At 46.3% G+C, this 26,215-nt stretch overlaps 1 protein-coding gene across 1 annotated transcript in view; it reads left to right on the plus strand.

Annotated features, from left to right (window-relative positions):
- Window positions 1–105: 105 nt before the first annotated feature.
- PRKCG (protein kinase C gamma) overlaps window positions 106–26,215 on the plus strand; it is a 52,469-nt gene continuing 26,359 nt past the window's right edge. Inside the window, exons 1-3 of the mRNA XM_081885945.1 lie at window positions 106–1,405; window positions 18,894–18,925; window positions 25,030–25,112. Of these exons, the coding sequence (XP_081742071.1) occupies window positions 1,239–1,405; window positions 18,894–18,925; window positions 25,030–25,112 (282 nt within the window). The 5' untranslated portion in view covers window positions 106–1,238. The remainder of the gene's footprint in view (window positions 1,406–18,893; window positions 18,926–25,029; window positions 25,113–26,215) is intronic.

Genomic DNA, 26,215 nt, shown 5'->3' on the forward strand with positions numbered 1-26,215 from the left:
GATTTGAGCACCCCTCTGAAATATATGTCCATTTCTCCCACTGTGTGTCCAAAGTTATTCATTAACAAGGCCTGGATGGGACCCTGCCAAAGGGCAACCTGCCTTCCACATTTGTCACAGGGAACTCTGAACTCCAAAGCAAGACAACAGACAGCTGTGGGGGGGGGGTCAGCATACAGAGAGAGGAACCCAGGAGTCCTAAACCTCCACAAATCCCACACCTGCCTAAGCCCTACTCTTCTCCAAAAAGGATCACCCTAACTCTCTGGATTTCTCTGCTCCCCCAGAGAATCCAGAAAAGCTGGCTCCCTGTTGTGAGTCTTCTTTAATAGCACCACTTTATTCTTCCACAATCCCATTCAGGAGGCGATCCTTTTAGTATCTCAGCTTCTCCCCTCAGCTGCTTTCACCAATCTCTTTAGATTTTCCTTACTCTTGCTCAGAAATTCTGGTTTCTTCAGGGAGTGAGAAAGAAATCCGATGGGTGTGTGCGTGTGCCTGGCGTATGGGCGAGAGAGGGGTGGATACCAAGGCACCTGGTGGGTTTTCTTAGTGGGCAGCACAATGCAGAAAAAGGGTTAGAGGGGAGAGATCCCTGGCTGCTTCTGCGGGGGGAGAGAAAAGCCTTCCCAGCGATTCCTCTTTAAACTCTGACTCCTCCCCCTCCTCCCCCCTTGCTCAGCCTCAGCCTCCCCCGTCCAAATCTCCCATTCCTGGGCGAGAAACAGACACAGCCCAAATCCACAACCTGTTTGTTTCTCTCTCTCTCTCTCTCTCCATCTCTCTCTGTCTCTCGTTCTGTGGAGCTGTTGCTGGGAGCTTTCACCTCTGCCTCTTCTCTTTTTTTTCCATCAGCAGTTTTGCCATTCTCCCTATCACTATCTTCTTCTCTTTCTGTTCTCTCTTTTTCTTTTTTACTCCATTCACCTCTTCGTTGCCCATCCCTCCTTCATCTCCCATCCCTCCCCATTCCTTTTTCTCCCCATCCATCCTTCTACATCCCTCCAGTCCTTTTCCGTCCTCCACCTCTTCCTCTCCGTCCACTTTCCACCTCTTCTCTCATTCATTGCACGATCCACCGGTCCCTCTTCCTCATCCACCCATCTGCTCCCTCCAGCTCCCATATCTTTCTTGCCTGCTTTTAATCGCCTCTTCCCTCTGGTTCTTTCCTACCCCTCCGCCCCTCCCTCTTGAAGACCCTAGCAGTTAAGGTGCTGGGGCTTCCCCCAGGTGGCACCATGGCGCTGCTGAGCTCCCCAACAGAGACTGAATGCTTGACTAAGCCGCTTTTCTGCCGCAAGGGGGCGCTACGCCAGAAGGTCATCCACGAGGTGAAGAGCCACAAGTTCACCGCTCGCTTCTTCAAGCAACCCACCTTCTGCAGCCATTGCACAGACTTTATCTGGTGAGAGAACCTGACCCTGTGATGTGACCCTATTTGCACTGACCCCCTGTGACCCTTTGCCTTTGATCTTGCCACCCCTTTTACTGCTGCTTGTGCAATCCTGCGCCCCACATTCCATAACCCTGTGGTCCTATCACTCTTCTCCATAAAGGGCTACCTTATTCAGGGCTTCCTGTGTTTTGTAGTTCTGTCTAGATGCAGAAACAGTAGCAAGCACAGAATTCAGCACCCTGATAACCTGATAGTTCTGTTTTTATTTTTTTTAGGTACCTTTCTAGTCCTCATTGTGGTTGTGCAGATTAGTCTTGGGCCATGCTTGGTAAAATCTCTAAAACTCAGAGGTTACTAAGTAGGAATTCTAGTGGTTAGGGGGTAAGGCTGCAGTGTCCTGTGTAAGTCCTTGTTCGTCTCTGTAACAAAAAAGTGATGCTAATTTATGTAAAATTTGGATAGGTCATATAATTTCTTGCTGGAGAATTTGGGCAGTCTTGGTCCTGAAGCTGAGCTGACCAATGGTCCTGTCCTCCCCTACCATTACTGGCTTTTATTTCAAGTTTTTTTAAACTAAGGTATCTACTTTTACTCTGCCTCCCAAGATGATGCCAAGGTTCAAACGGAGGAATTTATACAAGCAAAGTGATTCTCTCTCTCTCTCTTTCTCTCTTTCTCTCTCTCTCTCTCTCTCTCTCTCTCTCTCTCTCTCTCTCTCTCTCGTCTTCCTTCTTGCAGATGTTCCTTGTCCTATAATCCCATTACTCCTCTATATGTCTCTGAAGCCCCATAGATCTACATGGTCTGATCACCTTTTACCACCCTAGTTTTGTTTCTGTAGATTTTCCTCAATCTATAAATCCATACTTCCATCCATGCAGCCTCTTATTTATATTTATTGTATTTGCATGTAATACCAAGCCTTTGGCACAATTGATCTAGTTACTTCTTTCCAATATATCTCTACATCTTGCCATATCCTCTGTCCCTCCATCTCCCCCATAACCCATGGCCCTATATAATTCAGTTTGACCCTGCAGAGCCTTTAGTTTCAGCCAAGAGCCCCCATGACTACCTGTGTGCATTCTGTGCTTCTCTCTTTTGCCCACATTTCTGCTTCCGGGAAATCTAATTCTGCAATCAGAATGTGTTGGGCGAATTGAGTGTATCAAAATATATTATGCAAATTAAGTGTATTTGCGTAATGTGTCTAGTTTTGCATAATTCATCTTACTTTCTGTGATTCAGCTGTGGAAATAAGTAGGATTTATTTGTGGCAAAGATGATGTTGATGGAGGTGAATAGAAGTGAGGGAAGGGCAAGGAGATGTTTCAACACATAATAACCAGGACTAGAAACTTGGATATATATTTTTAAAGGATGCGATCCTTAGGATGTCAAAACCCACACTAGAAATAACTGTTTAAATAGTCATCATCTCCAGGATCCATAATCCTGACCCATATTTTGGAAGTTTGGAAATAGGTTCTGAGTTTAAACAACAATGCATGGCCCATGCATTGCCTAGGAACACTCAGGTATTCCGGAGAGATACTGCTGGTCAGAGATATCCCTGACCTTTGGTTTCAATGTGTTTTGTTACTAGTTGTTCTCATTTTGGGATTGTTTTCCTACAGCCTGTAGTTCTGACAGGTGCACAATTGTGGTAGGGTTGCTGTGTTTGTAAATTCTCAAATGGTGGACTATCTCTCCATTAAACCCATTTAGTGAGGAAGAGCATTTAAGTTTTATATAGTAGGATATCAGGGGACTTGCTAAAATCACAGTACTCTCATGGGCTTCTTGTCATCTTGAAGAGATACATATGTTATTAAGTATGGGATATAGGTCCCTGCTGCCTAATACAGTCCTTTATATACCAAATGGCAATTTCAGCTTTCAGAGTGGGTGTAGCAAGAAAAAACTACAATGTGATGCCCTATATTTCTAAATATCAATGTGCCACAATTATGTATGATTCCCTCTCTGCAGCCTTTCTTATTTGGGGTTCCTCTTTGCTGCCTCCAGAAGCGCCTTTTCTCAAACACGCACGCGCACACACACACACACACACACACACACACATTTCTCTCAGACATATTCCTGAAGGCTGCAGAAGTGATGGAAATTTGTTCTGACACATGGTTCTGTGGTCACACACACACAACGCGCGCACACACCAAACAGCACATAATACATTTTCTGCTTATTATGGGCAGAGAACATGAAGGATCCGTAAAAATATAGCCAACAGGTGGGAGGCAAAGCAACGGTTGTAAGGCTCAGGTAACAACTGTTTTTCAAGTACGCAGAAAGGTTGGATTGCTATGAATAGACTAGGAGAGCAAGCCATATTCCTCTGCAGCTGAATGGAGAAAAGCAGGGGGATGGAAAGAAAGTGTTTTGTGTTAAATATATCATGCTGATGAGATCTTTCTCATGGTTAAGCTGCTCCCTTTATCACTCTGCGCTCAGATCCCAATACAGATCCCCTCTCCAAGACTATTGCTCCTTCAGCAGCTTCACCACCCTCAAGCTGAAGCCACACCATCCATTTAAAGGACTTTTATAGCGCTTTTAACAGTTATGGCTTCCCGCCCCACCCAAAAGAGAGAGGGTGCTGGGAACTGCAGCCTGCATCCTTAAAAAACCTACAGCTTCTAGGCTTCTCTGGGACTGTTAAAGCTATATGAGTGCTTTAAATGGATGCTGTGGATGTGACCTCAGTCATCTAAATGTCTCCTGTTCCCACAAATGACTCCAGCCTTTCTCCCATGCTGCAGTCAGTAGGGGACATGGCTCGATGGCAGAGGACATGCTCTGCGAGGAATGGATCTCAGGCTCAGTCCCTGGCATCCCCAGGTAGGCCTGGCAAAGACCACCTGAAACCCTGCCAGTCAGACAATAGACCAGTTTCCCAAATTTGGGTCTGCAGCTGTTTTTGAACTACAGTTCCCATCATCCCTGATCACTGCTCTTGTTAGCTAGGGATGATGGGAGTTGTAGTCCAAAAAACAGCTGCAAACCCAAGTTTGGGAAACCCTGCTATAGGCAGTGCTGTATTTAGGCCTTGCAGAATCCCTGTCTGCTGCTGCTTCTCTCACTTCCTTCAAATTCCATCTCAACCCTTCCCCTCGACCTTTTCTGTAACCCCTTAGTCCAGGGATGCAGAAGCTGTGGCCCTCCAGATGTTGTTGAACTACAACTACCACAGAATAGTACCAAAAGGCACACAGCTATAGCAACGATATATTGATAATAAGAAGTTTATATTGAGGTAGACAAAATACCAACACAATTGCAGCATATACATTTCAGCACAGCTTACAAAGAACCATATGGCTCAACAACTATTATTATTGTGTTGAAGAAGGCTCTGTAGTGCAGCTGCCTATAACTTTGCACCCTAGCAATGGTGTTATCCTCTTGGAATCAAGCAACTTCTTTGGAGATATAAACATTCTGGTTGTGAAAACTGCGGCTGGGGCCTTGAAATGCTTTTTGCAGCTTTGTCATCTGAGGAAGGCCTTCAAAGCAGGACCTTATCCAGAAGCCTGTCTGTTGTCAACTGCTTAGAGCATTCTTCGATGCAATAATAATTATCGTTGCGCCATATGTTTCTTTGCAAGCCTTGCTGAAATGTACATATTGCAACAATATTTTTCCTACCTCAGTGTAAGCTTCTTATTGCAGTTACAGTTGTATGCCTTTCCACACTTCTCAGTGGTGGTTTCATCTAGGACTGTGCCCTTGTATGTGATGTTGAACTACAACTCCCATCAGTCCTAGTCATCGTCCATGCTGGCCAGGGCTAATGGGAGCTGGAGTCCAACGACATCAGGAGGACAACAGCTTCCACACCCCTGCCTTAGTCCCTGACCCCTACTGAAACTGAAGCCTTAGTACAAGCACGTGAAGTTCTTAGCCTCCATCTCTCCCCTTCTCTTTTGCCTCCCTGAGGTCATTTGTTAAGAGCCGTGGATTTTATTGATTTTTAGAAACAACAAGCAAAAGAAGAAGCATAACAGGTACCTCATGTCAAATTTTAGATGGTAAGCTCCTTGCAGTAGGAACCTGTCTTCTTGTTCTTTGTAAAGGTAAAGGGACCCCTGACCATTAGGTCCAGTCGTGACCGACTCTGGGGTTGCGGCGCTCATCTCGCTTTATTGGCCGAGGGAGCGGGCATGACTAAGCCGCTTCTGGCGAACCAGAGCAGCGCACGGAAACGCCGTTTACCTTCCCGCCAAAGTGGTACCTATTTATCTACTTGCACTTTGACGTGCTTTCAAACTGCTAGGTTGGAAGGAGCAGGGACCGAGCAATGGGAGCTCACCCCGTGGCGGGGATTCGAACCGCCAACCTTCTGATCGGCAAGTCCTAGGCTCTGTGGTTTAACCCACAGCGCTACCCGCGTCCCTATTGTTCTTTGTAGGCTGCCACAAAACTTTGATAGCTCTATATGAACAGAAACAAACAAATTCAGATAAAAGAGCAAAGGTCCATAAAGAAAGACAAAAAAACCCCTCTGATATCCACCGTAGGGTATTAACTTTGTTAGGCCTAACCAAACTGTCACAGAGTTGTTGCAAGCTTTTGAGTTCTCTAGAACTGTTTATTGGGCAAGATGTTGCAGGAAATCAATGGGCGTGGAGGGAACAGGGCAGTAGGACAAAAGAAGAAATCAGGGTCCCCACCAGACTGTCACTATTTTGCAGGAGTGATTAAGCACCATACTGGCAAAATTAGGATTGCACAACCAAAAGTGGATCAGAGAGCTCTTCTGCAACAAACCCACTTCAAAACAATTCAGACTTTTTGTAGTAAGGAAAGTGATGGGAAGGTGAAATGGGGTGGAATGGTGGGCCAGACTATATTTCTTTTGGGTGGGGGAATGAACGAATTTCTATGCCCCACAAATAACCCAGAGATGCACTTTAAATAAAAGGACACATTCTACTCATGTAAAAACTTGCTGATTCCCGGACTGTCTGCGGGCCGGATTGAGAAGGCAATTGGGCCGCATTTGGCCCACGGGCCTTAGGTTGCCTACTCCTGATTTTGCTGCTGTGCCATGCTGAGAAAATCTATGGCTTGGCTTAGTGTGTTCCCCGAACCTGGGTGCTTGCAATTTAGCTCTCTCTAGGCTAACCAAGGTTTGTACTTGTTTTAGCTCACTGTGGCGTAGCAGCAAACTCCTCCCCTGCTTTCGAAAAAGACATCATGGGTAGGGGGAAAGCAGAGTGATGTCACAGATCCCAAATGGGAACCTGCAACAAAATGTTGAAGTGCTCTGGTTCACTGGGTCTGTCAGTCAGCCATGATCTCCTCTAAGATTCCTATTTCATGCTCTGCACCCCCAAGAGGCAGTCTGTGGCCACTGAGCATGCTAAATCCTGCTTTGGGCTGCTCTTTTTGAGGGTGGGTGGGTGGGGGTACTCATTAGGTCCCCCCCCCCATATATTCTTTGTACTTTTTGCAGATAAGCGTTCACCCAAAGGTGCTACCTTGCTATTTCTTACTGGTACCGTTTTAGGTAGCGTCCTGTTGGCACTCACCAGCTGAGTTCATTATTAGAGGGAACGATGACAGGGTCTGTCACATTTAAGGAGAACTTGTACAAATGACACCAGAAAGTTCATGAAGTTACGGTATTGGCCACATAACCATTTGGTTATGTGTGCGTTTTATGCAGCTACCTCTTCCTTCAGGCAGCTCACGGGCGTAAACATGGCTCCCCCTTTTGTCCCACTCAACAATTCTGTGTGAAGCAGGTTAGGCAGATTTCTGATGACTGGCTCAAGCTCACTCAGTAAGTTTACAGCTGAGCAAGGATGTGAACCTATGTCTCTCTATTCCTAGGTCCAGTACTCAGTACTTGCATCGCAGGTGGTCTGAGTGCATGATGTAACTAAATTTGAGGGGAGCCAAGGGGTGGAGCTTGTGGATTTCATTAAGGGCACCCTTGCTTTTCCCTCCTAAGCCCTGACAACACTTTCACCACTGCCCGACACTACACTGGCCCATGCTGGCTACTCTTTAGATAACACAGCAACTTCTGCTTGTAATGGGATGTGGAGTGTTGACTTGGTGGGTGGGTGGGTGGTGGTGGTCCTGAGCTCTCACTGGTGGGTGGAAGAGATGGGAGGCATCCGGGTCAACATGGCTGCATCATGGCCAAATGGCCAGAAGTGACTGTGCTGGCACTGGACTCTGATCTCACTGAGAGCTGGTCTACACTCCCGCTAGTCCCGGGGCTAGGAAGCACGAGTCCAAGTCGTTTTCCCCCTTGCCCCACTCCCTTCCCAAGGAAGACCTGCTCTGAATCGGAACAAACGCCAATCCTCGGAAAAACCCAATTGCCTTTTGCTCCGACTGAGTGCTAAAGAGCGGTTTCCCCCAGGAAGTAGCAGCAGGACAAGAGGAAGTGTGGATAAGCCCTTGATCAGTTCGACTGCTGAAGTACTTGCAGCCTGATCTTAGGTGTTTTTATAGGGCTGTGAGCCCTGTTGAATCCACCTTATTCTTCAAAGGGGTGAACTACATGTTACACTCGGCTATGAGGAACTTTTATCAGATTTTCTCCTTTAAACCAAAGGCTGCCTCTGAAGCTGTTTTCTGCATGGATATGAGAAAGTAGTAAAGGGAGAGATGTGCCTCTTGCCCCTTTCCCTTCCAGCTGCTTTCCCATTCAACCCCCTGGGCTGCTTCCCTGCCCCTCCAGGAAAGGATACAGGTTCCTGCATGTCCCCTCCACAGGGCAAAAATCCCCCCACCATACTGGGGTGGGAAGGAGCTTCAGTTCGGAACAGGTCAGAGAGGCAGTGGAGTGTAACACTTTCTTTCAGTGCTATTTTGCTCAATTAAAACAATCTCTTCCCAAGTGGCAGTTTGTCCCGTGGAGGAAAACTTGCAGGTACCTATATGTTTTGCCCAGCAGGCCAAAAAAAATTAGGACTTGGGAAAAACCCCTGATAATAATCCCTGCTCTTGAATCTCCTGTCATGCCATGCCAGACATGGCCCTGATTCCGCACAATATTTCTCCCTTTTTAACCATTGCCTTTGTTCTGTTATCCTCCATACTATCTAGATTTGTAAGCTCCACAGGGCAGGGAGTTCTGCTACGATTGTGTGACTCTATAAAGTGCCACATACAGTAATGGCACTGTATGGATAAGAGGATCCTTCCCAAAGACTGATAAGGATGTGATGAGGAGAAAAGGCTGTTGGAAGAGGTATGAAATTCTGTTTGAAGTTAGCCGAGAAGGCAGCTGTGTGTCAGCTTGTGGAAAAACCTGGAGCTTCGACACCAGCACCCCCGCAGCCTCGGGAGTTAGTGTCAGGCGGAGACAAAATATGCTAAACCCCTCATCTCTGTTAATGACTCACATAGCAGAGGGCACAGAAGTCTTTATAATAACTACTAACTCCAAAGACATACAAACATTTCCATCCCCATTTGGGGGATGTGACAGCTGGGGACTTGCCACATAGACACCCAGATCTTACCCTCGTATTTATTTCATTCTTTATTTATTTATAAAATCTCGTGAGTCAACGTTTGTAGCCCAGATTGGGTGCTCAAAGTGACATAACACAAACATACAGAGCATCTATTTAAAACGCATTAAACACAGCAAAAGCGGAAAAGTAAAAATAATGAAGACCGTCAACCCTAAACTCTGCTAGAATTTAAGGCAGAGAAGAAACAACAGAGGGACAGATCCAGTTCCCAGCTCATAAGGCAAGAAGCAAAGTTGCAGTCTGATGAAAGTAAGACTCCGCTGTATTCAGTGAGACTTACTTTGAGTAAATGTGCATTTGCTTGGGCTGTAAAACAGAATGCTGGCAAAGGCTGAAGAAACCAAACAGTTCCCACTAGTGTGTCAAATGCTCATTCTGGAAAGGAGCCACCAGCCCAATCTCTCTTGGGAAGAAGGTCTTAAATGGAAGTTACCACCATAAATATGGTCCTTCTGAAACTAAAACATTTCACCTGTTGATCTTACAGAGCAGGTGCAGTGGCATATAAGGGAGAAGATGCTGGGATAGCTCAGTTGGTAGAGCTGGAGACTCTTAATCTCAGGGTTGTGGGTTTGAGCTCCACATTAGACAAAAGATTCCTGCATTGCAGGGGGTTGGACATGATGGTCCTTGTGGTCCCTTCCAACTCTACAATTCCATGATGCAACAGGACCTAGGACCACTGCCTTGAACTGGGCAAGGAAGCAAACCAGAAGCCAGTGCAGATGGGTCATGCAGCAGAGTAAAAACACTTTTTCCTACTCAAGCTAGCCAATGAGCAGGCTTGCTGCATTCTGCAGAACCTGAAGTTCCCGGGTCATTTTCAAGGGCAGCCCAGTGCCAATGCATTGCCATAGCAGTTAAAATGAGAGGTTACTGTTGCATGCGTGAGAGCGTGCTGCATCTCCAAGTCAGAAAAGAGGGATTTCAGCTGGTTTGCTGGCCAAAGCTCGTGCAAGGTGCTTTTGACTGTGACCTTCACCTGGATAACTACCAGCAAAACAGGACTGAGGAGTAGGATAGCCCCTTTTTGAACCAAGACTTACTCCCCTGCTTTAAAGGGCAGTTTGGTCTGCAGATGTTACCAGGCAGTTGATACTAGGTGTTTAGCTCTGTGTCATGAAAAGCTTTGCTTGTTGATTTCCGTAGAACAAGGTCTCACTTCCAGACAGCCTGTTTATTTGAACGTTCATCCTGATTTTTTTGTACACTGTTTGCAAGGAGGTTAGACAACACAAACTATTCATGAAAAATTCATTCTGATCTTTTATATGGGGAGGCTTCACAATGCAATTGTTACCCACAAAAAGTCTGGGTTTTTGAGGAAGTGGATTTGTTGCAAGAGTACCAAGTCAACTTTGATTATGCTACTTTAATTTGCCAGTATGTGATTGAATCCCACATGAAAACATCAACAGTCTGGAAGTGTCCTAAACCTCAGAGACAGAGACACAAGACAGGTCCCCGCACCTTGGTTAAGTAGCTCCCCAAGAACAACTAACAGTGAAGTGGGAATAACTACCATCTCCTGGTTCCATAAGCACAATTGCAAATGATATGTTCTCCACACTGGTCATCTCTAATAAGCATGCTTGCGTGGTCCATAAGAAAAAACACAGCCATGAACAAGCAATGTGAGTTCTGAGATTCTGCTAAAGCATGGGGCCACGTGTGCATTTTGACATGGTGTGCAGAAGTTAGCATCCTGCGAATCTTAGCTTTCAAGTAAAACGAACCAAGTTTCTAGTCCTTAAGGCTGTAAAGATAGGCCTTGAAAGAGTGTTAATGTTAATGCTTTGCAAGTAGAAGGCCCCAAGTGCAGTCCCTATCATCTCCACGGAGGGCTGGGGAAGATTTCTAAATGAAATTCTAGGAATTTAAATTGGGGGAAACATCATGGCTTTCATGTATAACCTATGGTTTGGTCCTTAAAACAAGGTCTGCAGTTCAATTTCCGGTTACCACTGAGAGCACAATGGCAAAAACAGAAGGCCCTTTTCCAGAGCCAGGAGGGATTGAGTCCTGCATCAAAATTCGGCTCCTTCTAGATTCTAGTGCTGCTGAACTGCAGCATGCAGAGCGAAGGGTGGGGTAGGGGAGTATTGCTAGATGTTGCTAGAGCTGTGAATGCTTTGTGCCACTTCCAGTCCATGCCCTTTGCTACCTAGATGCCTTTTCCTTCCACCCTGTCTGTTTAGTACAGCTGCACCCAAGTGTTGAAAAACATGAGTGTTAATTGCCACAACGTAATAAAATAAGTGGTGTGCAGCAGGGAAGCAAAGCCAGCCAGCTTACTGGTTGGTTTGTAATATTAGAATAAGAATTGCTGACATATCTGTTTAACAGTTCGTGCTTTGTTGGATTTTAAGTACTAAATGTGTTTGTGTGTACACGCACCCACACCCATCCACAAATTGTACAGTGAAGCCCCTTTACCCTGGCCATGGGTTGGACAAACCATGTGGTCATTCTTTCTACCCACCTGCCACCTTGCCCCTCCTTGCTTACCTTCAAAGAGGTTGACAATTAAACTTAAATTAAAGAGGTTGACAATTAAAGAGGTTGACAATTAAACTGTTTCTTCTTAGGTCTGCATGCATTTATGTGGCAGCAAGTTCCTTTTAAATCATCAAGGCTTACAGTTTATGGTTACAGATTCTGCTGACATTCACCTACTATGGTGGGCATCTGCAGATGTTTGCCTGTTCTCCGTTCTATGCAGACAGAACTCTCTCTTGAACTTTATTCCCAAACCCCCTTCAGTTTCCAGATTTATCAGTGGGAAAAACCCCTGACCTCCTCCTGTACCGTTCACAACACTTTGATCTGCAAACATCAGCAAATACAGTAAAAATGTTTCAAGGCCTGGTGGCAAACATTATCACCTGCTAATGTCTTCAGAGCAAGCTACTGTTAAATGCAGAGCAGAGGAGCAGGGGGCCTGGTGTGAACCACACACCACACAGTGCCTGTTTATTTTGGCATCACTTTCCAAGATTATGCACGCCCCAGCAAAATCAGAAGTGTCTATGTGGAGCAAGCATTGAACTGTGTGCAGTTTTGGAATGATTAAAACACATTTTCTTATGGACACACAGACTGTCCCCTGCAATGAATAGCAGTCATAGAAAAATATTTATATAAACCCAGTCTTTCCCTGTTCATCTAATGTCTCTTTTCTAGCTCCTCTCTCAGAGGTAGTATGCCTCTGAACACCAGTTGTTGGAAACATCAAGAGGGAAGGGTGTTCTAGTGCTTAGGTCCTGCTTGCAGGCTTCCCATAGACATCTGGTTAGCCACTGTGAGAACAGGATGATGGGTTAGATGGGCCATTGGCTTGATCCAGCAAGGACTTCTTATGCCCTTAGTCTCAGTGTTAACCCTTATAGAACTCAGCAAGGAGGAAGATGGGAAGAAATGATGCTTGTGGGCTTCTCTGAGGCGTCTGGTGGCTTAATCTGAACAAGCTTTTCTTTTGTTCTTTTGCTCAGCACCCCCTAACAGGTGGGGTTATTGAGCTGGTTATAGGGCATAACAGGCACGAGACTAAAGGCTTATCCATACTTCCTCATGTCCCATTGGTTTCCCCCAGGGAAAACTGCTCTTTGGCGCTCAATCAGAACAAACAGCAATTCAAGTTTTCCTCGGGTCGTCATTTCTTCTGATCTATCACTAAAGGGTGGGTTTTCCCTTGGAAAGGAGCGAGGCAAGGGGAAAACTACTTGGACCCGTGCTTTCTAGGCACAGGACAAGCGGAAGTATGGATGAGCCCCCAGGGTCGTTCCTGATTGTTTACTTGCAGGCCCGGGCTCCCTACTTGACTTAAAAGAGCAAGGGTGAATCTTGGATGAAGTTTCAAATATGTCTGCCCCTTCAGATAATCAACAAACGGCCTTAGATCATATTTCCATACAACAGAGAAACTGCCTCCTATGTGCTGCTGTAAGGAGCTGTCCAATTTTGTAAGTGGGTTTTCTTCAACCCTCACATTAAAATAACAATTATAATAAAGGGCTGGGGCACTGCACTCCCAAATAGTCCTTGGTAAGTCTTCATGAGGTACTTCCTGATCCTGGAGTCCTTTATAGTTGTGATTTTAACATGAGGGATGATACATACACCCTATTTGAAAAGGTGTGGACTCTTGCACCAGTCAGTAGATTACACACACACACACACACACGACAACGTCCCCATTATAGGGATCCAAATCCTATTTTGGTGTACAACTGTGTTTAACCCCCTTCCCACTTTCCCGTACTGTTCTGAACCTGTTTTTTTTTATTAAAAAAAAACAGCTAAAAAAATAGGGAACTAGGAACTGCAGATAAGGAACTAGGACAGGAGCCATCTTCAGCTTGTCAGCCTTGTTTCTTGTGATCCCCATTAAGGGATCTCTAGGCTTCCCCCTCGCTGCTCCTCCACTGAGAGAAAAGCATCACCTGTCAAATGTCCGCTTGTCATGAGGCAGCTGTGAAAGGCAGAGAGGCTCTGACAGGGACGGGGGGGGGGGGGAAAGGCTGGCAACCCGAACTGTGGGGCAGAATCTATTCTTTGCCCAGAATTCAAAGTCTACAATTCTGGGTTATATCACAGCATCCTTCCTGGCCACCTCCTGCTCCGTCTTTGTCCTCACATTTTAAAAGCTGTAAAGATGTAGAGTGGCTTTGATTCATCCCTGGAACACCAAGGGATCTGGAAACTCAAAGACATAGACCTGTAGTGGGGGGAAATAAAGAAAAACACCAGTCAGAAACAGAGAAATCAAACCCTTTCACTGCACCCATTAGTCTATCCTCCCTCCGCCCCCCAAAAGAGGTGGGATAAAATGTTTCAGGGTCTTCACCACCACCGCCCCACCCTGCCAGCTTTCCTTTTCCAAACATTTGTCAGACCCAGAGATATGAGCTGTTTTTCTTTCTACACCCCCTTTTTTCTTAAAATATCTCCACAGAATCTCTGGGTCAATTTCTCTGGTTGTATTCACCCACTCAGCCTGGGAAGGGAACGCCCCCCAGGCATATATATCTTCAGGATCTCTCCTTGTGGAGTAATTGCTACGAAACATACTTCAGCTCACATTTCTTATCCATAGTTTGGGAGGGGGGTCTCTCTGTGTGTGTGTCTTTAAAAATAAGTTTGTTTTTCCTCTTCACAGTTTTTTGGTGATAAATGGGAGACACACTCCCCTGTTGTACTCACATGTTAGAATGTGGGAGGGGTGAATTCCTATAAAGTGGGGTGGAGATAGAAAACACAATACTGGAGAGACGGAAAGGGGCATGAATCTTCCCAAGTCTCCTCCACCAAACTTTTCCATCTATTTACATTTCTTAGAGCACCAGTAAAGAAAACGTTGCTCGGGAAATAGTGCTGTTTTTGTGCCTGGGGGAGGCATGGGTGTGAGGAGGATTCAGCCCCCCCCCGCATATGTTGGTCCTACATCTCTACCCCTCCCTATAAGAATCCAGTTTTAAAACACATGTCCGCTGTGATTATGTATCATTTACCCCAAGAAGAAGATCTACCTTAGAAGGAAGAGCCCACCTTTTGGGCCTCCGCATGAGTCACTGTTCTATTATTTATTTAAGATATTTTTAGGTTGCCTTTTAGGGCCAAGCCCTCACAAGCTTCCAACTTGTAAGAGCACAATATACATAATAAAATTATGTATATATATATCATCACTAAAAACAGCAGTATAATCCAGTAACTGTTTTGCTGAATAAGAGTACCATTCAACCCAGTTGTGGGCATGTAACCCTGCTGCATCTCTTGCTGTATGAATTCATCCTTCCTGCAGCAATGACCATAGAATTGTAGAGTTGGAAGTGATCCCAAGGGTAATCTAGTCCAACCCCCTGAGAATGCATGCAGCAGAATGGCTTGCCACCCGTAGAAGGTGATTGGAAGAGGTGAGGCAAGAACAGGGACTCATTCAGAGATGCGGTGGGCAGCCTCCTTTTGCAGTAGGTTCACAAGGTGCATCTATCTATCTATCTATCTATCTATCTATCTATCTATCTATCTATCATCTATCTATCTATCGTCTGTCTGTCTGTCTATCTATGTATCTTGTATGAAGGTGCCCTGTCACACATCTTAGGAATTACTATCCTTGCTAGCGATCATGAATTGGCAGGCAGTGGTAATTACCTTGGATTACAAGGCAATCCTACCTGTTCTTATTCAGAAGTAAGTCCTATTGAGTTCAGTGGCACTTACTCCCAGGTGAAATGCAAATAGGACTGCCTCCTTAATCTGGAATAAGAGGGTGGTCTCCTGAATGCCAGCCACCTTTATACCCTCCCACTCCAAACCCACACTCCTCTTTTAAGATTGCTGCCTTCCCTTTATGGCAGAAACTCTCTGCTTTTAACACACACTTTCCTCCCCTGCAGAAATTCAACAAGTGGAGCATTCCCCCACAAGGATATGCGGGGATGGGGAATGTTGTGCACGATACGCACACACTCCTGTTTGCTCTGCATCCAGTGAGCTCCCACTCCTGGTTTGAGAAATGGTATACACATGACTCCAGCCACAATCCATATCCTGTATCCATACAGTTCTTTCTTGTGAAACACGGCATTTCGAGTTTTGACGCATCTTCCCCACAAGCCAGCTTTGGTTCAAACTGAGAAAAAGAACAGCCTTGCTGTGCTTTAAGCCAGTAATGCGTACACAGCATGTCTTATTTGTTTCTAATGGCACAAAATCTTCTACATCTTCCACACAACACCTTCTTTCTCCAAGTCCCATCCCATATCCCCCCCCCCTTTTTACTCTGGATTTACCATTTCTATCTTTTTTTGTTTGCGTATCAGAATTTCTGCAGATATAGTAAAACTGGATGCAATGAGAAAATAATGCAGAATAGCAGTTTGGTGAGGAAAGTGTCGCGTGGATGCTGGGAAAAACCCTGCATGCATGAGCAGGGCCTACAAAAACTATTGTGCGGAACTGGACAGGCCCCGTTTTTGTTTTTGTGCGGATGAGTGGGCAGGAGGAACAAAATTTATGACCACCATTCCTGGCCCAGAATTCCTTTCTTTCTGATTGCTCAGAACTCAGGACTGCTGAATCCTAATTCTTGCTCCTTAACCCCTTTCCTTCACAAACAGCCAAAGAGTCCTACATTTCTCAGGCTCCTCCCCCATGTCCCCCATTTCCTATTACAGTGGTACCTCAGGTTAAGTACTTAATTCGTTCCGGAGATCCGTTCTTAATCTGAAACTGTTCTTAATCTGAAGCACCACTTTAGCTAATGGGGCCTCCTGCTGCCGCCACGCCGCTGGAGCCCGATTTCTGTTCTTATCCTGAAGCAAAGTTCTTAACCTGAAGCACTATTTCTGGGTTAGCGGAGTCTGTAACCTGAAGCGTATGTAACCTGAAGCGTATGTAACCCGAGGTACCACTGTATTTCTCATTTATATTTAGACCCGGAGTAAGCAGACTCCACACCTGCCGAAATCCCCTCTTTTAAAAGGTCGGGGAGCCCTGCCCTCTTATGCTTCTGGCTATCCTGATTAGTACCCCACTTTCAATCCTTGGCATCTCTGGGGAGGGTTAGGAGAGACACCTGCCTGAAACCCTGGTCAGCTGCTGCCAATCAGTGTGGACAATACTGAGCTAGATGGACCAATGACCTTACTCAGTACAAGGCAGCTTTCTAGTGCCCAATTAAAAACTTACCATGAGTTAAAATATGCGTGCATTTGTGTATGTGGCAGAGAGGAGATGTTTGCAGCTCGCTTTTCTAGCACCTTGTTTCCCGCCCCCCTCCTCATGTTCCCAGTTGCTCTTGTCATCATAACCTCCTGCTTGGCTAGTTTATTCCTTTTGTGCATTTTTAATTAAAGCCAAATGCTGAACCTTAAAATAAAAAAAGCGACATCATCAGTATTCTAATGACTACAAAGAGAAGTACAGACACACACACACACACACACACACACACACACACACACAGTATTTCCCTACATGCTGAAAGAGGCTTTGCCATCTCCAGTGTCTGTTAGAGCTGATGGAACATTGAGATACTGGCTGTCAATTCTTGGAGACTATTACCATGGCATGTGCGTATGTGTGGATTTAACTAGCTGACATATTTAACTAAGAATCCTGGCTGTTCCACTCCCCCCCCCCCTTGCTTCAGTCTAAAGGCTCATACTACAGGAGAATCCTGGGTACTGTAGTTGGTTAAGAGTGCTGGGAATTGTCACTGTGTGAATGTGTAAGCTACAGTGCCCAGGATTCTTTGGGGGAAGCCATGGGACGCGGTGGCACTGTGGGTTAAACCACAGAGCCTAGGACTTGCCGATCAGAAGGTCAGCGGTTTGAATCCCTGCGACAGAGTGAGCTCCTGTTGCTCAGTCCTTGCTCCTGCCAACCTAGCAGTTCGAAAGCACCTCAAAGAACAAGTAGATAAATAGGTACCGCTCCGGCGGGAAGGTTAACGGTGTTTCCATGCGCTGCTCTGGTTCTCCAGAAGCGGCTTAGTCATGACCAGGTAGCTGTACCCCGGCTCCCTCGGCCAATAAAGCGAGATGAGCGCCGCAACCCCAGAGTCGGTCATGACTGGACCTAATGGTCAGGGGTCCCTTTGCCTTTACCTTTATGTGCCTTAAATGTGTAGCGTGGCTCTGACTGTGGTCAACCTGTGCCAGTGAGGAGGATAAGGAGCAGCAGCAAATTGTTGGACAAGAGATGTTCAGGGCCCTGTGCCCCCTAAAGTAGCATTCTGCCCACAGGAGAACACAATTGCCCATTGTCAGTGTTGAAATAAGATTTACCTGTTAGTCTAGTGTTGGCTTCTGCACATGGAAATGTGGGGAGAGAGGGTGCCATCTTGTTCTTTGCCTCAGGCAGTAAAAGGAGCTAAGACTGTATCTGATACTAATTTAAAGACCGTTTCTCCCCACATGAACCAACCTGACCCCTGTGCTCATCATCTGAGACCCTTCTCCGTGTTCCCCCTCTGAAGGAGGTGTGGAGAACATCAACACAAGAGCAGGCCTTCTCAGTGGTGGTTCCCCATCCCACTTACAGAACACTCTTCCAGGGTGGCAAGCCTGGTGCCGTCGCTACTTACCTTTAGGCACGGGGGGGGGGGGAGTTTTAACTTTCTCCAGGCTGTTTGCTTTTAATCATCTGCGGCCTCCTTCAGTGGCTGGAATTAGTGTATTTTAAAAATACAAATGAGTTTTAGATTTCATTTTGTTTTCGTTTTATGATGGTTTTAATGTATGCGTTACTTTTCTGTTGTGTGTAGCTTTGAGTTACTTTTGGATTAGAGAGAGTGAGAGAGTGAAGTGATTGATAAATTTAATAAATAATAATGCATGGAGGCTGCAATCCTGCACACACTTGCCTGGGAGTATGCCCCCCACCCAAACACAGTGGGACTACTGGTAAGTAAAATTCATCGGATTGTGCTTTCAGTCACTCAGTGATAATTATCGTCAGTGTAATAGAATGGAGGATTCTGTCTCCACCCTCTGCTTATGGAGATTGTAACCCATGTTAGGGATTATGAGTATGTAACCAGGAGGATTATTGTTATTGTAGGTTAAATTATCCAGTTAATAGACATAAATTTGTATTAGGGTTGCCATATTTCAAAAAGTATAAACCAGGACAACCCTTTTTTTTAGGAAGACCCCAAAAATGTTGAGCCCCCGCCCCCGAGTGACTTGTCTAAGACGTATGGCAACCCTAACTTGTATGGGCATGGTAAAAGAGACTTTGCATTTTTGAAATTCACAGTTTCCTGGCATTCTAACCACTCAGCATGACTCCCTTCCTATAAGTCTGTCTTATCCCCCACCTCTCCCTGGCACATGAATGTGCTGCTAAAGTCACATCTAAGGGATTTGCTAGCTGAGTGCTCCTTAAAGCTGGCATCCTACGCTTTGTGTGAGCTAACAACCTGTTTCTTTTCTTCCTTCTTTTTATTTTAACTTTCTATGCAGGGGGATTGGAAAGCAGGGGCTCCAGTGCTTAGGTAAGAACTTTTTTTTTTGGCTTTCCTCTCTGGGTTGGTCCTCCTTTCATGAGGAGAGCACCACATGTTGTGAAAGCACAATTAGGCATATGAAGCGCCCCAGCAGGGTCACAGCGGGGAAGGAATTGCAATTTTATAAAAGAGAGGTTGCAGGAGCAGAAGCCACATGCATCCCTCAGCCCAGATAATGTGGTGGATTGCTTGTAGCACGTCAGTGCTCAGGGAAGAAGTGCACTCTGCATGTACCTCAGAGGCACTCTCTCCACTCAGTTTGTATGTGCATAAAGACAAATTCTGGGTCAGGAGTTTGCTCTTGGGGGGAAAGGGCTGCTGTAACTTGAAATCTTTCTTCTTGATGGCAGTTCCATGACTTTTACAACAGATCATAACAAGAACAATGTTCTTGTGACTTGGAGTTAGGGAGAAGATACACTAGTTGAATTTGTTTCTGTTGGGTAGCTTTTCAATTTACAGAACCTCTGTGGGAAGACAAAGCAGCAGATCTAGTTGGAACAGGAAAGCTGGGAACAAAGGGCAGGATTCACCCAGTATACCTGAAGGAGTGTCTCCACCCCCATCGTTCAGCCCGGACACTGAGGTCCAGCACCGAGGGCCTTCTGGCGGTTCCCTCACTGTGAGAAGCGAAGTTACAGGGAACCAGGCAGAGGGCCTTCTTGGTAGTGGCACCCGCCCTGTGGAACGCCCTCCCATCAGCTGTCAAAGAAATAAACTATATGACATTTAGAAGACAACTGAAGGCAGCCCTATTTAGGGAAGTTTTTAAATAAGAGCCAGGGCACCTGGGTTCTTTGGGAGAAGAGTAACTTCCTGTGGCGTACAGGCTGGCATGTAGGGGGCAGAAGGGCTGGGATTCAGGACTCACAGGCTCTTAGTAGGAAGGGAGAGCTGGATTTGTGTGGGTGCTGGGCTGGGTTGTTTCTAATTTCCCTAATTCCCTTTTTAATCAGGCAGCTCACACACACATGGCCCCTGAGCCAGGTTTTATTGTTTCGCTGAACTAGATTTCTTCGTCTATTTTAGGGCTGTGAAATCTCTCTCTCATTCTTCTTGTATTTTATATACACTTCTGTCTCTTCCGCTCCCCTTGTACCTGACACTTCAGTCCAAATTTACCTTCACATTTGCACCTGCCTCCAGCTTCCTTGTGCTCTTCCCCCACTCCAGTCAGGTGTGTGTGTGTGTGTGTGTGTGTGTGTGTGTATGCCAGTATACATATGCACAGTAGTGTGGAAGATGGCAATTATACCGTCCACCAAGATACTTGTAAAGTTAGCCATAAATCTTCACCTCATACTTAGAAGATCTTACCTCCATTGGTTTCAATATGTTTGGAGGGCCAACAAAATCCACCACAACTCAAAACATGTTCAAAGTATGTTTGGAGTTGTTTGTATCCACTTCACATTTTGTGCATTTATCAGGAGTGTTTTCTTCCACCGTGTGTGTTCATGTCAGAATCCCCCTGCACACCCTCCCAGAAACAAACCCTGCACTTTATGCCATTACTGTATACACATTTCCCCCCTGTATAGAAATGGTGGTGTGTTGTTGTTGTTTTTTGCTTTTTGTTGTTGTTTAGTTGTTTAGTCATGTCCGACTCTTCGTGACCCCATGGACCAGAGCACGCCAGGCACTCCTGTCATCCACTGCCTCCTGCAGTTTGGTCAAATTCATGATAGTGGCTTCGAGAACACTGTCCAACCATCTCATCCTCTGTCGTCCCCTTCTCCTTGTGCCCTCCATCTTTCCCAACATCAGGGTCTTTTCCAGGGAGTCTTCTCTTCTCATGAGGTGGCCGAAGTATTGGAGCCTCAGCTTCAGGATCTGTCCTTCCAGTGAGCACTCAGGGCTGATTTCCTTAAGAATGGATAGGTTGGATCATCTTGCAGTCCATGGGACTGATTTTTGCATAGGAAATTATAATCTATGAAGATGCACTAATTCTTCGGATCAACCTCCGCATGAAGCTGTCATATGTGGTTACCTTGCAACTCCCTACTCCCCTGATTTTAAATACGTATATACATTTATTGACTACATTTTTATCTATTTCTCCTTTCCAAAAAGCCTAGGACTGCATACATGGTTTGCTCTCCGCTTTATTCTGACGACAATCTCACAACACAGGCTAGACTCAGGCCATGTGCATGTTAATGGCTGACAATGCAGCAAGATCATCTGTCTCCACCCCGAACCCTTTGCTTCAAGAGTTGCATTTGTATGCTGTCGTACACACCAGATGTCTGCACCCGATGACCTATTTGCTTTCCCTGCCCCTGCAAGGCCCTGCAACCCCTCTGACTCATATTCATGAAGCTGCCATCTGCCCATGTGCAATGGCTCCCTCAAGTGTACACACCTCAGTTTCACTGTGAAGTGAATGTGGCTTCAAAGAAGCAGTATTTCTCAAGGAAGTACAGAATAGCTCTGCATTGTGGGTAACATTGTGTGTACACAGATTCAAAAGCCTGTAGTGAGACTGCACTGGAGGAGGAGTAAATGATAATGTAAACACAATTGAATACAGAGTTACTGGTTTATGGTTACCCAGTGGGCTTCATAGCTGAGTGGGATCACGCAGGTTCTAATCTGGCACTCTAGCCACTACAGTGGTACCTCGGGTTAAGTACTTTATTCGTTCTGGAGGTCCGTTCTTAACCTGAAACTGTTCTCAACCTGAAGCACCACTTTAGCTAATAGGGCCTCCTGCTGCAGCTGCGCTGCCTGAGCACGATTTCTGTTCTCATCCTGAAGCAAAGTTCTTAACCCGAGATACTATTTCTGGGTTAGCGGAATCTGTAACCTGAAGCATATGTAACCTCAAGTGTCTGTAACCCAAGGTACCACTGTATTTGATCACACCAGCTCTCCAGCACTGTGAAGTATGCACCCTTCCACTAAAGACCAGAAGAGGACAGGGGCTCCTTATCCCTTTATCCTCCAGTATCTTCCTGTGGAAAATCACACACAATTTGGTTTTCATCCCACAGGGGAAAAGATAAAGTCACCTATATATTTTCCTCTGCTGGGAGTAGGGGAAGCAGCTTGTGGTATGACCCCCCCCCTTCAGCAAACAAACTGGAGGGTAAGTGGTTGGTAACCCATATCCTTCAGGCCTCTATGAAAAACCACATCCTGCGGGTTTTTTTTTTGCAAAATAAGTAAAAAGCCAAAATGATAAACAACATGTGCCATGCGCAGTTAGGCCCTCATTTATCCACAGGCCTTTCTCACATGTCATAGAAAACCGTAAGTTAATTGCTTACTGGGTTGTGCCTTTCTGGTCTGTTTTGCTCCTCCCTGCAAGCATACGGAAGAAAGAAATTCACGAGCCCTGGCGTAGCGTTATGTCTTAACCAGGGACTGTGTCTTGTTTCACTGCCAACAAACCACAACCTATCGACGAGATTTGTTCATGGCATACTGACTGTGGTTCGTTGGAGCAAAACAGACGATTCCTGGTTCAGACAAAAGTGTCAGCAGGGGAAAGAGCCCTTCTAGGCCCCTTCATGACATGTGAACTGGGCCGTAGACACAATTGTGCTTAATTAGACAGCGTGGATGTGCTCTACTGCACACCCAATGAAAATGTAAAAGCACATGCCCTGCCATGTGCCCATGCCCTTTCGCTTGCCATGAGATGCGTGGCCCCCCACAGACACCTTTCTCCGACAGGTATCCAGCCCCCCTCTCTGACGTTCACCCTCATGCATGTGAGCACGTGCAGAAATTCTCCCATGAACATACATTTCGGGACTCCCATCCCTCCACATTTTCACAGGCCCCTATGCTTGTGTGGGATTCCCTCCTCTACCAGTTGCACTTGTGAAGAAGAGTCATGCTGGCAAGCCAGCACTTAACACCTGGAGATGCCCCTACCCTGCCTTTCACAAACATTCATGTCAGCTCCCGTCCAGTTTAATATTTATGGCTTCCCCGTGCTGTTTCTTTCCACAGTGCATGTTCTAGGTTCAGGTTTCCCTTCCCCACGGAGGCCTAAGGATCTCCCCCTGCCTGCCTGCCTCCCCCCTAACCCCCCCCCCGCAACTTTATTACATTCTGCAAAACACATCTTCAGCTCTCTGTGTCCAGACCTGCCGGTTGCTAAGAAACCACACTACGGCTGCTAAGCAACCCCACTCCTCACTTGCCAGCTCTGTCAACACCTGCCAATCAACTGATGTCCCATATCATATCCTGCTTTTCCAACTATGCATCCCTTTACCCAGCTAAGAGGACCCAAACATCCTCGTTCCCGCACCCAGTTTGCTCTCTTAACTCATCAGCCGCCATTCCTTTCCTGGAGAATTTAGGAAGTCTGGATCCAGGCATGCTCCATCAGAGCCCTCTGGGTAACATTCCTGCCCCTTCCCACCCCACCCTTAGGTATTCTAGGTCTCAGCTCCCACCACCTCCACTTCGTGTTGTAATTCCCCTTATGTACACTGGACATCACACACACACACGCACACACACACACACACACACACACACACACACACACGGCAATGGCTCAGTTGGTAAATCCGTTGCCATGGGAACCCAAGGCATTGACAAAAGTGAGTGAGCAAGAGATATGGATCAGGGATAGGGGTTGCCAACTGGCTAGAAATTAATGGGCTTGGGCTGCCCTTGTGTATTTTACAGTGGCTGGATACGCAGGAAATAGCAGTAAAACAACAATGGCATCTTAAAGATGAACAGGAAATAGCAGGCAAAGGTTTCAGCGTCTGGACTGCACACGATCCCCTTCTGTTTGCTGCAGGTCAAATGCCTGTTAACTCGGCCCAGCTGCAAATGAAACATGGGCAGCTGTATTGTGGGGAGGGGGCGCTGAATGGATAAGTGAAAAGCAGGGCTAGGTTCTCTGGGAGAGGGCTGTATCCTAATTGTCTCGGAGGATGTCAGTGTGTGTGTGTGTGTGTGCCTGAGCAAAAGTCTTCCCTGCCCCCTTCCTCTGACTCCGTCCGATCCCCCTCCCCCGCTGTGTGCGGGTACTTGTGGATTCGTCCCCCGCCTGTTGCCATGGAGACCCATCTTCCAAATCTCAGGCCTGAAGATGCTGAAGGCGTGGGGGGGGGGGGAGGAAAGGAGAGAAAAGTCACCCCCTCACCCTGCACCTGCATTTGCAGACTAATAAATATCCATTCCCTCCTCTCCCCCCAGAAAGCCCACTCACTCCTTGCACTTTTGCTGCTTGGCTTTAATGGAAAAGCCCATGAGTACAAAGTCGAGATCAATTAGCACATATGAATATTGGCCCATTTAGACAGCCTGGCATACTAACACAGAGGTGGTAAAAGGTTAGGGTCCGCCCTCCCTGCCTTCACCATTTCAGTGAAAGCGGATAGGGGAAGAAAAGATTCTAATCTGCCATAGCCAGCGCCAGAAGCCAGTGAGGTGATAGTTTTCTCCACAGCATTAAACACAGAGTACTAAGTTCCAGCGCCGGGACGAGATCCCATAGCTCAGTGGTAGGCCTCATGTTTTGCGAGCAAAAAGTATCGCGTTCAGTCCAGGCTTTGTTTTGTCTTTAATGATCAAGTAGCAGGGATAGGAAAGGGACTCTAGCCGGCCGCTGCCGGCCAGAATAGATAACACAGGGGCTGTGTACACACCATTCACTTAAAGCCCATGACTTCCCCCAAAGAACCGTGGGAACGCTAGCTTACCCATCACAATTCAAAAAGCAAAGCAAAACTACGGCTCCCAGGATTCTTTGGGGGAGGGGAAGTCATGTGCATAGCTGTCAACTTTTCCCTTTTCTTGCGAGGAATCCTATTCGGAATAAGGGAATTTCCCTTTAAAAAAAGGGAAACATTGACAGCTGTGGTCATGTGCTTTAATTGTGGTTTGTATGCAACCTGGAATGAACGACCAATGGTCTGCCTCAGCATACAGTAATGTCACATGGTCATGTTTTTTTGCTGCTAGACACCTGGGACATGTATGGTTTCGTGATGCAGTTTCCTCCAATAAAGAACAACAAACATTTATTCCCCCCCCCCCTTTTCTGCCATGTTTCTACTCAGCACTTAATCCCCCCAGTAAACTTTTCTCTCTTTCTCCGTCCCCTTTCTTAGTGTGCAGCTTTGTCTTACACAAGAGATGTCATGAATTTGTCACTTTTGAGTGCCCAGGAGCTGGGAAAGGACCCCAGACAGATGTAAGTGAACCCCTTCACATTGTCAAATTATAAGTGGCTACTTAGAACTCTTTTTACTGCTGCCTCCAAAATTGATGGGGATTTGTCGGGGTGGGAGGAAAATAAATTATGGGTTGGTGGGGGTGGGGGAAATAGAGAAGTTGACCACTTCTGTTTCCGTGACTTTGGTGGGCAGAGTACTGTGGGGGAGGGCTTGGCAGCCAGGACTTCAGGCCTCACTCCTCCACTCCAGGTGAGTGTCCCGGTTTCCTTGCTATTTATATTGCAGAGAGGGGGAATGGGGAGTGGATGTCTTCATGAGGCTGACACTGTCCCATTTCTGTTGTCCTTGGCCTGGAAATCCCAGGGAAGGAATAAGGAAGGATGGGAGGGCTTGCCTGACTCGCTCCTTCAGTTGCAAACAAATTGCCTTGCAGAACTGCTTCGCACAGAATTACCTGTCCCCCGAGTGCCTTCTCAGTTGCATGCACTAAGGCATGTGTCATGCAGCTTCACTTGCATCCAAGCTTGTAACATGCATGCCCAGACCTGCATGTTCTTACATGAGAAGAAGATGCATTGGTGGCACCCAGGCCCTAAAGGCAGAGTTGTTAAGCACACGTGTTTAAAAATCTAGCATTTAGTACAGTGGTGCCTCGCAAGACGAAAATAATTCGTTCCGTGAGTCTCTTCGTCTAGCGGTTTTTTCGTCTTGCGAAGCACGGCCATTAGCGGCTTAGCGGCTTAGCGCTATTAGTGGCTTAGCGGCTATTAGCGGCTTAGCAGCTTAGAAAAAGGGGGGGAAAGGGGGGAAAACTCGCAAGAACTCGCAAGACGTTTTCGTCTTGCGAAGCAAGCCCACAGGGAAATTTGTCTTGCGAAGCACCTCAAAAACGGAAAACTCTTTCATCTAGCGAGTTTTTCGTCTTGCGAGGCATTCGTCTTGCGGGGCACCACTGTACTATGTGGTTTTGTTTGAAATTATGTGTTTCTGCCACCCCAATTGTGCTCCGAATGTTGAGTATGTTTTTGTGCTAGCATGCACACCTATTTGTTTATTTATTGCAGCTATTTCTATACCGCTTATTTACTGAAATATCTAAGCAGTTCTACATGCTTGTGGA

This window comes from Podarcis melisellensis (genome assembly GCF_964234715.1).
Source record: "Podarcis melisellensis genome assembly, chromosome: 13".
In the NCBI taxonomy this organism is placed as follows: Eukaryota; Metazoa; Chordata; class Lepidosauria; order Squamata; family Lacertidae; genus Podarcis; species Podarcis melisellensis.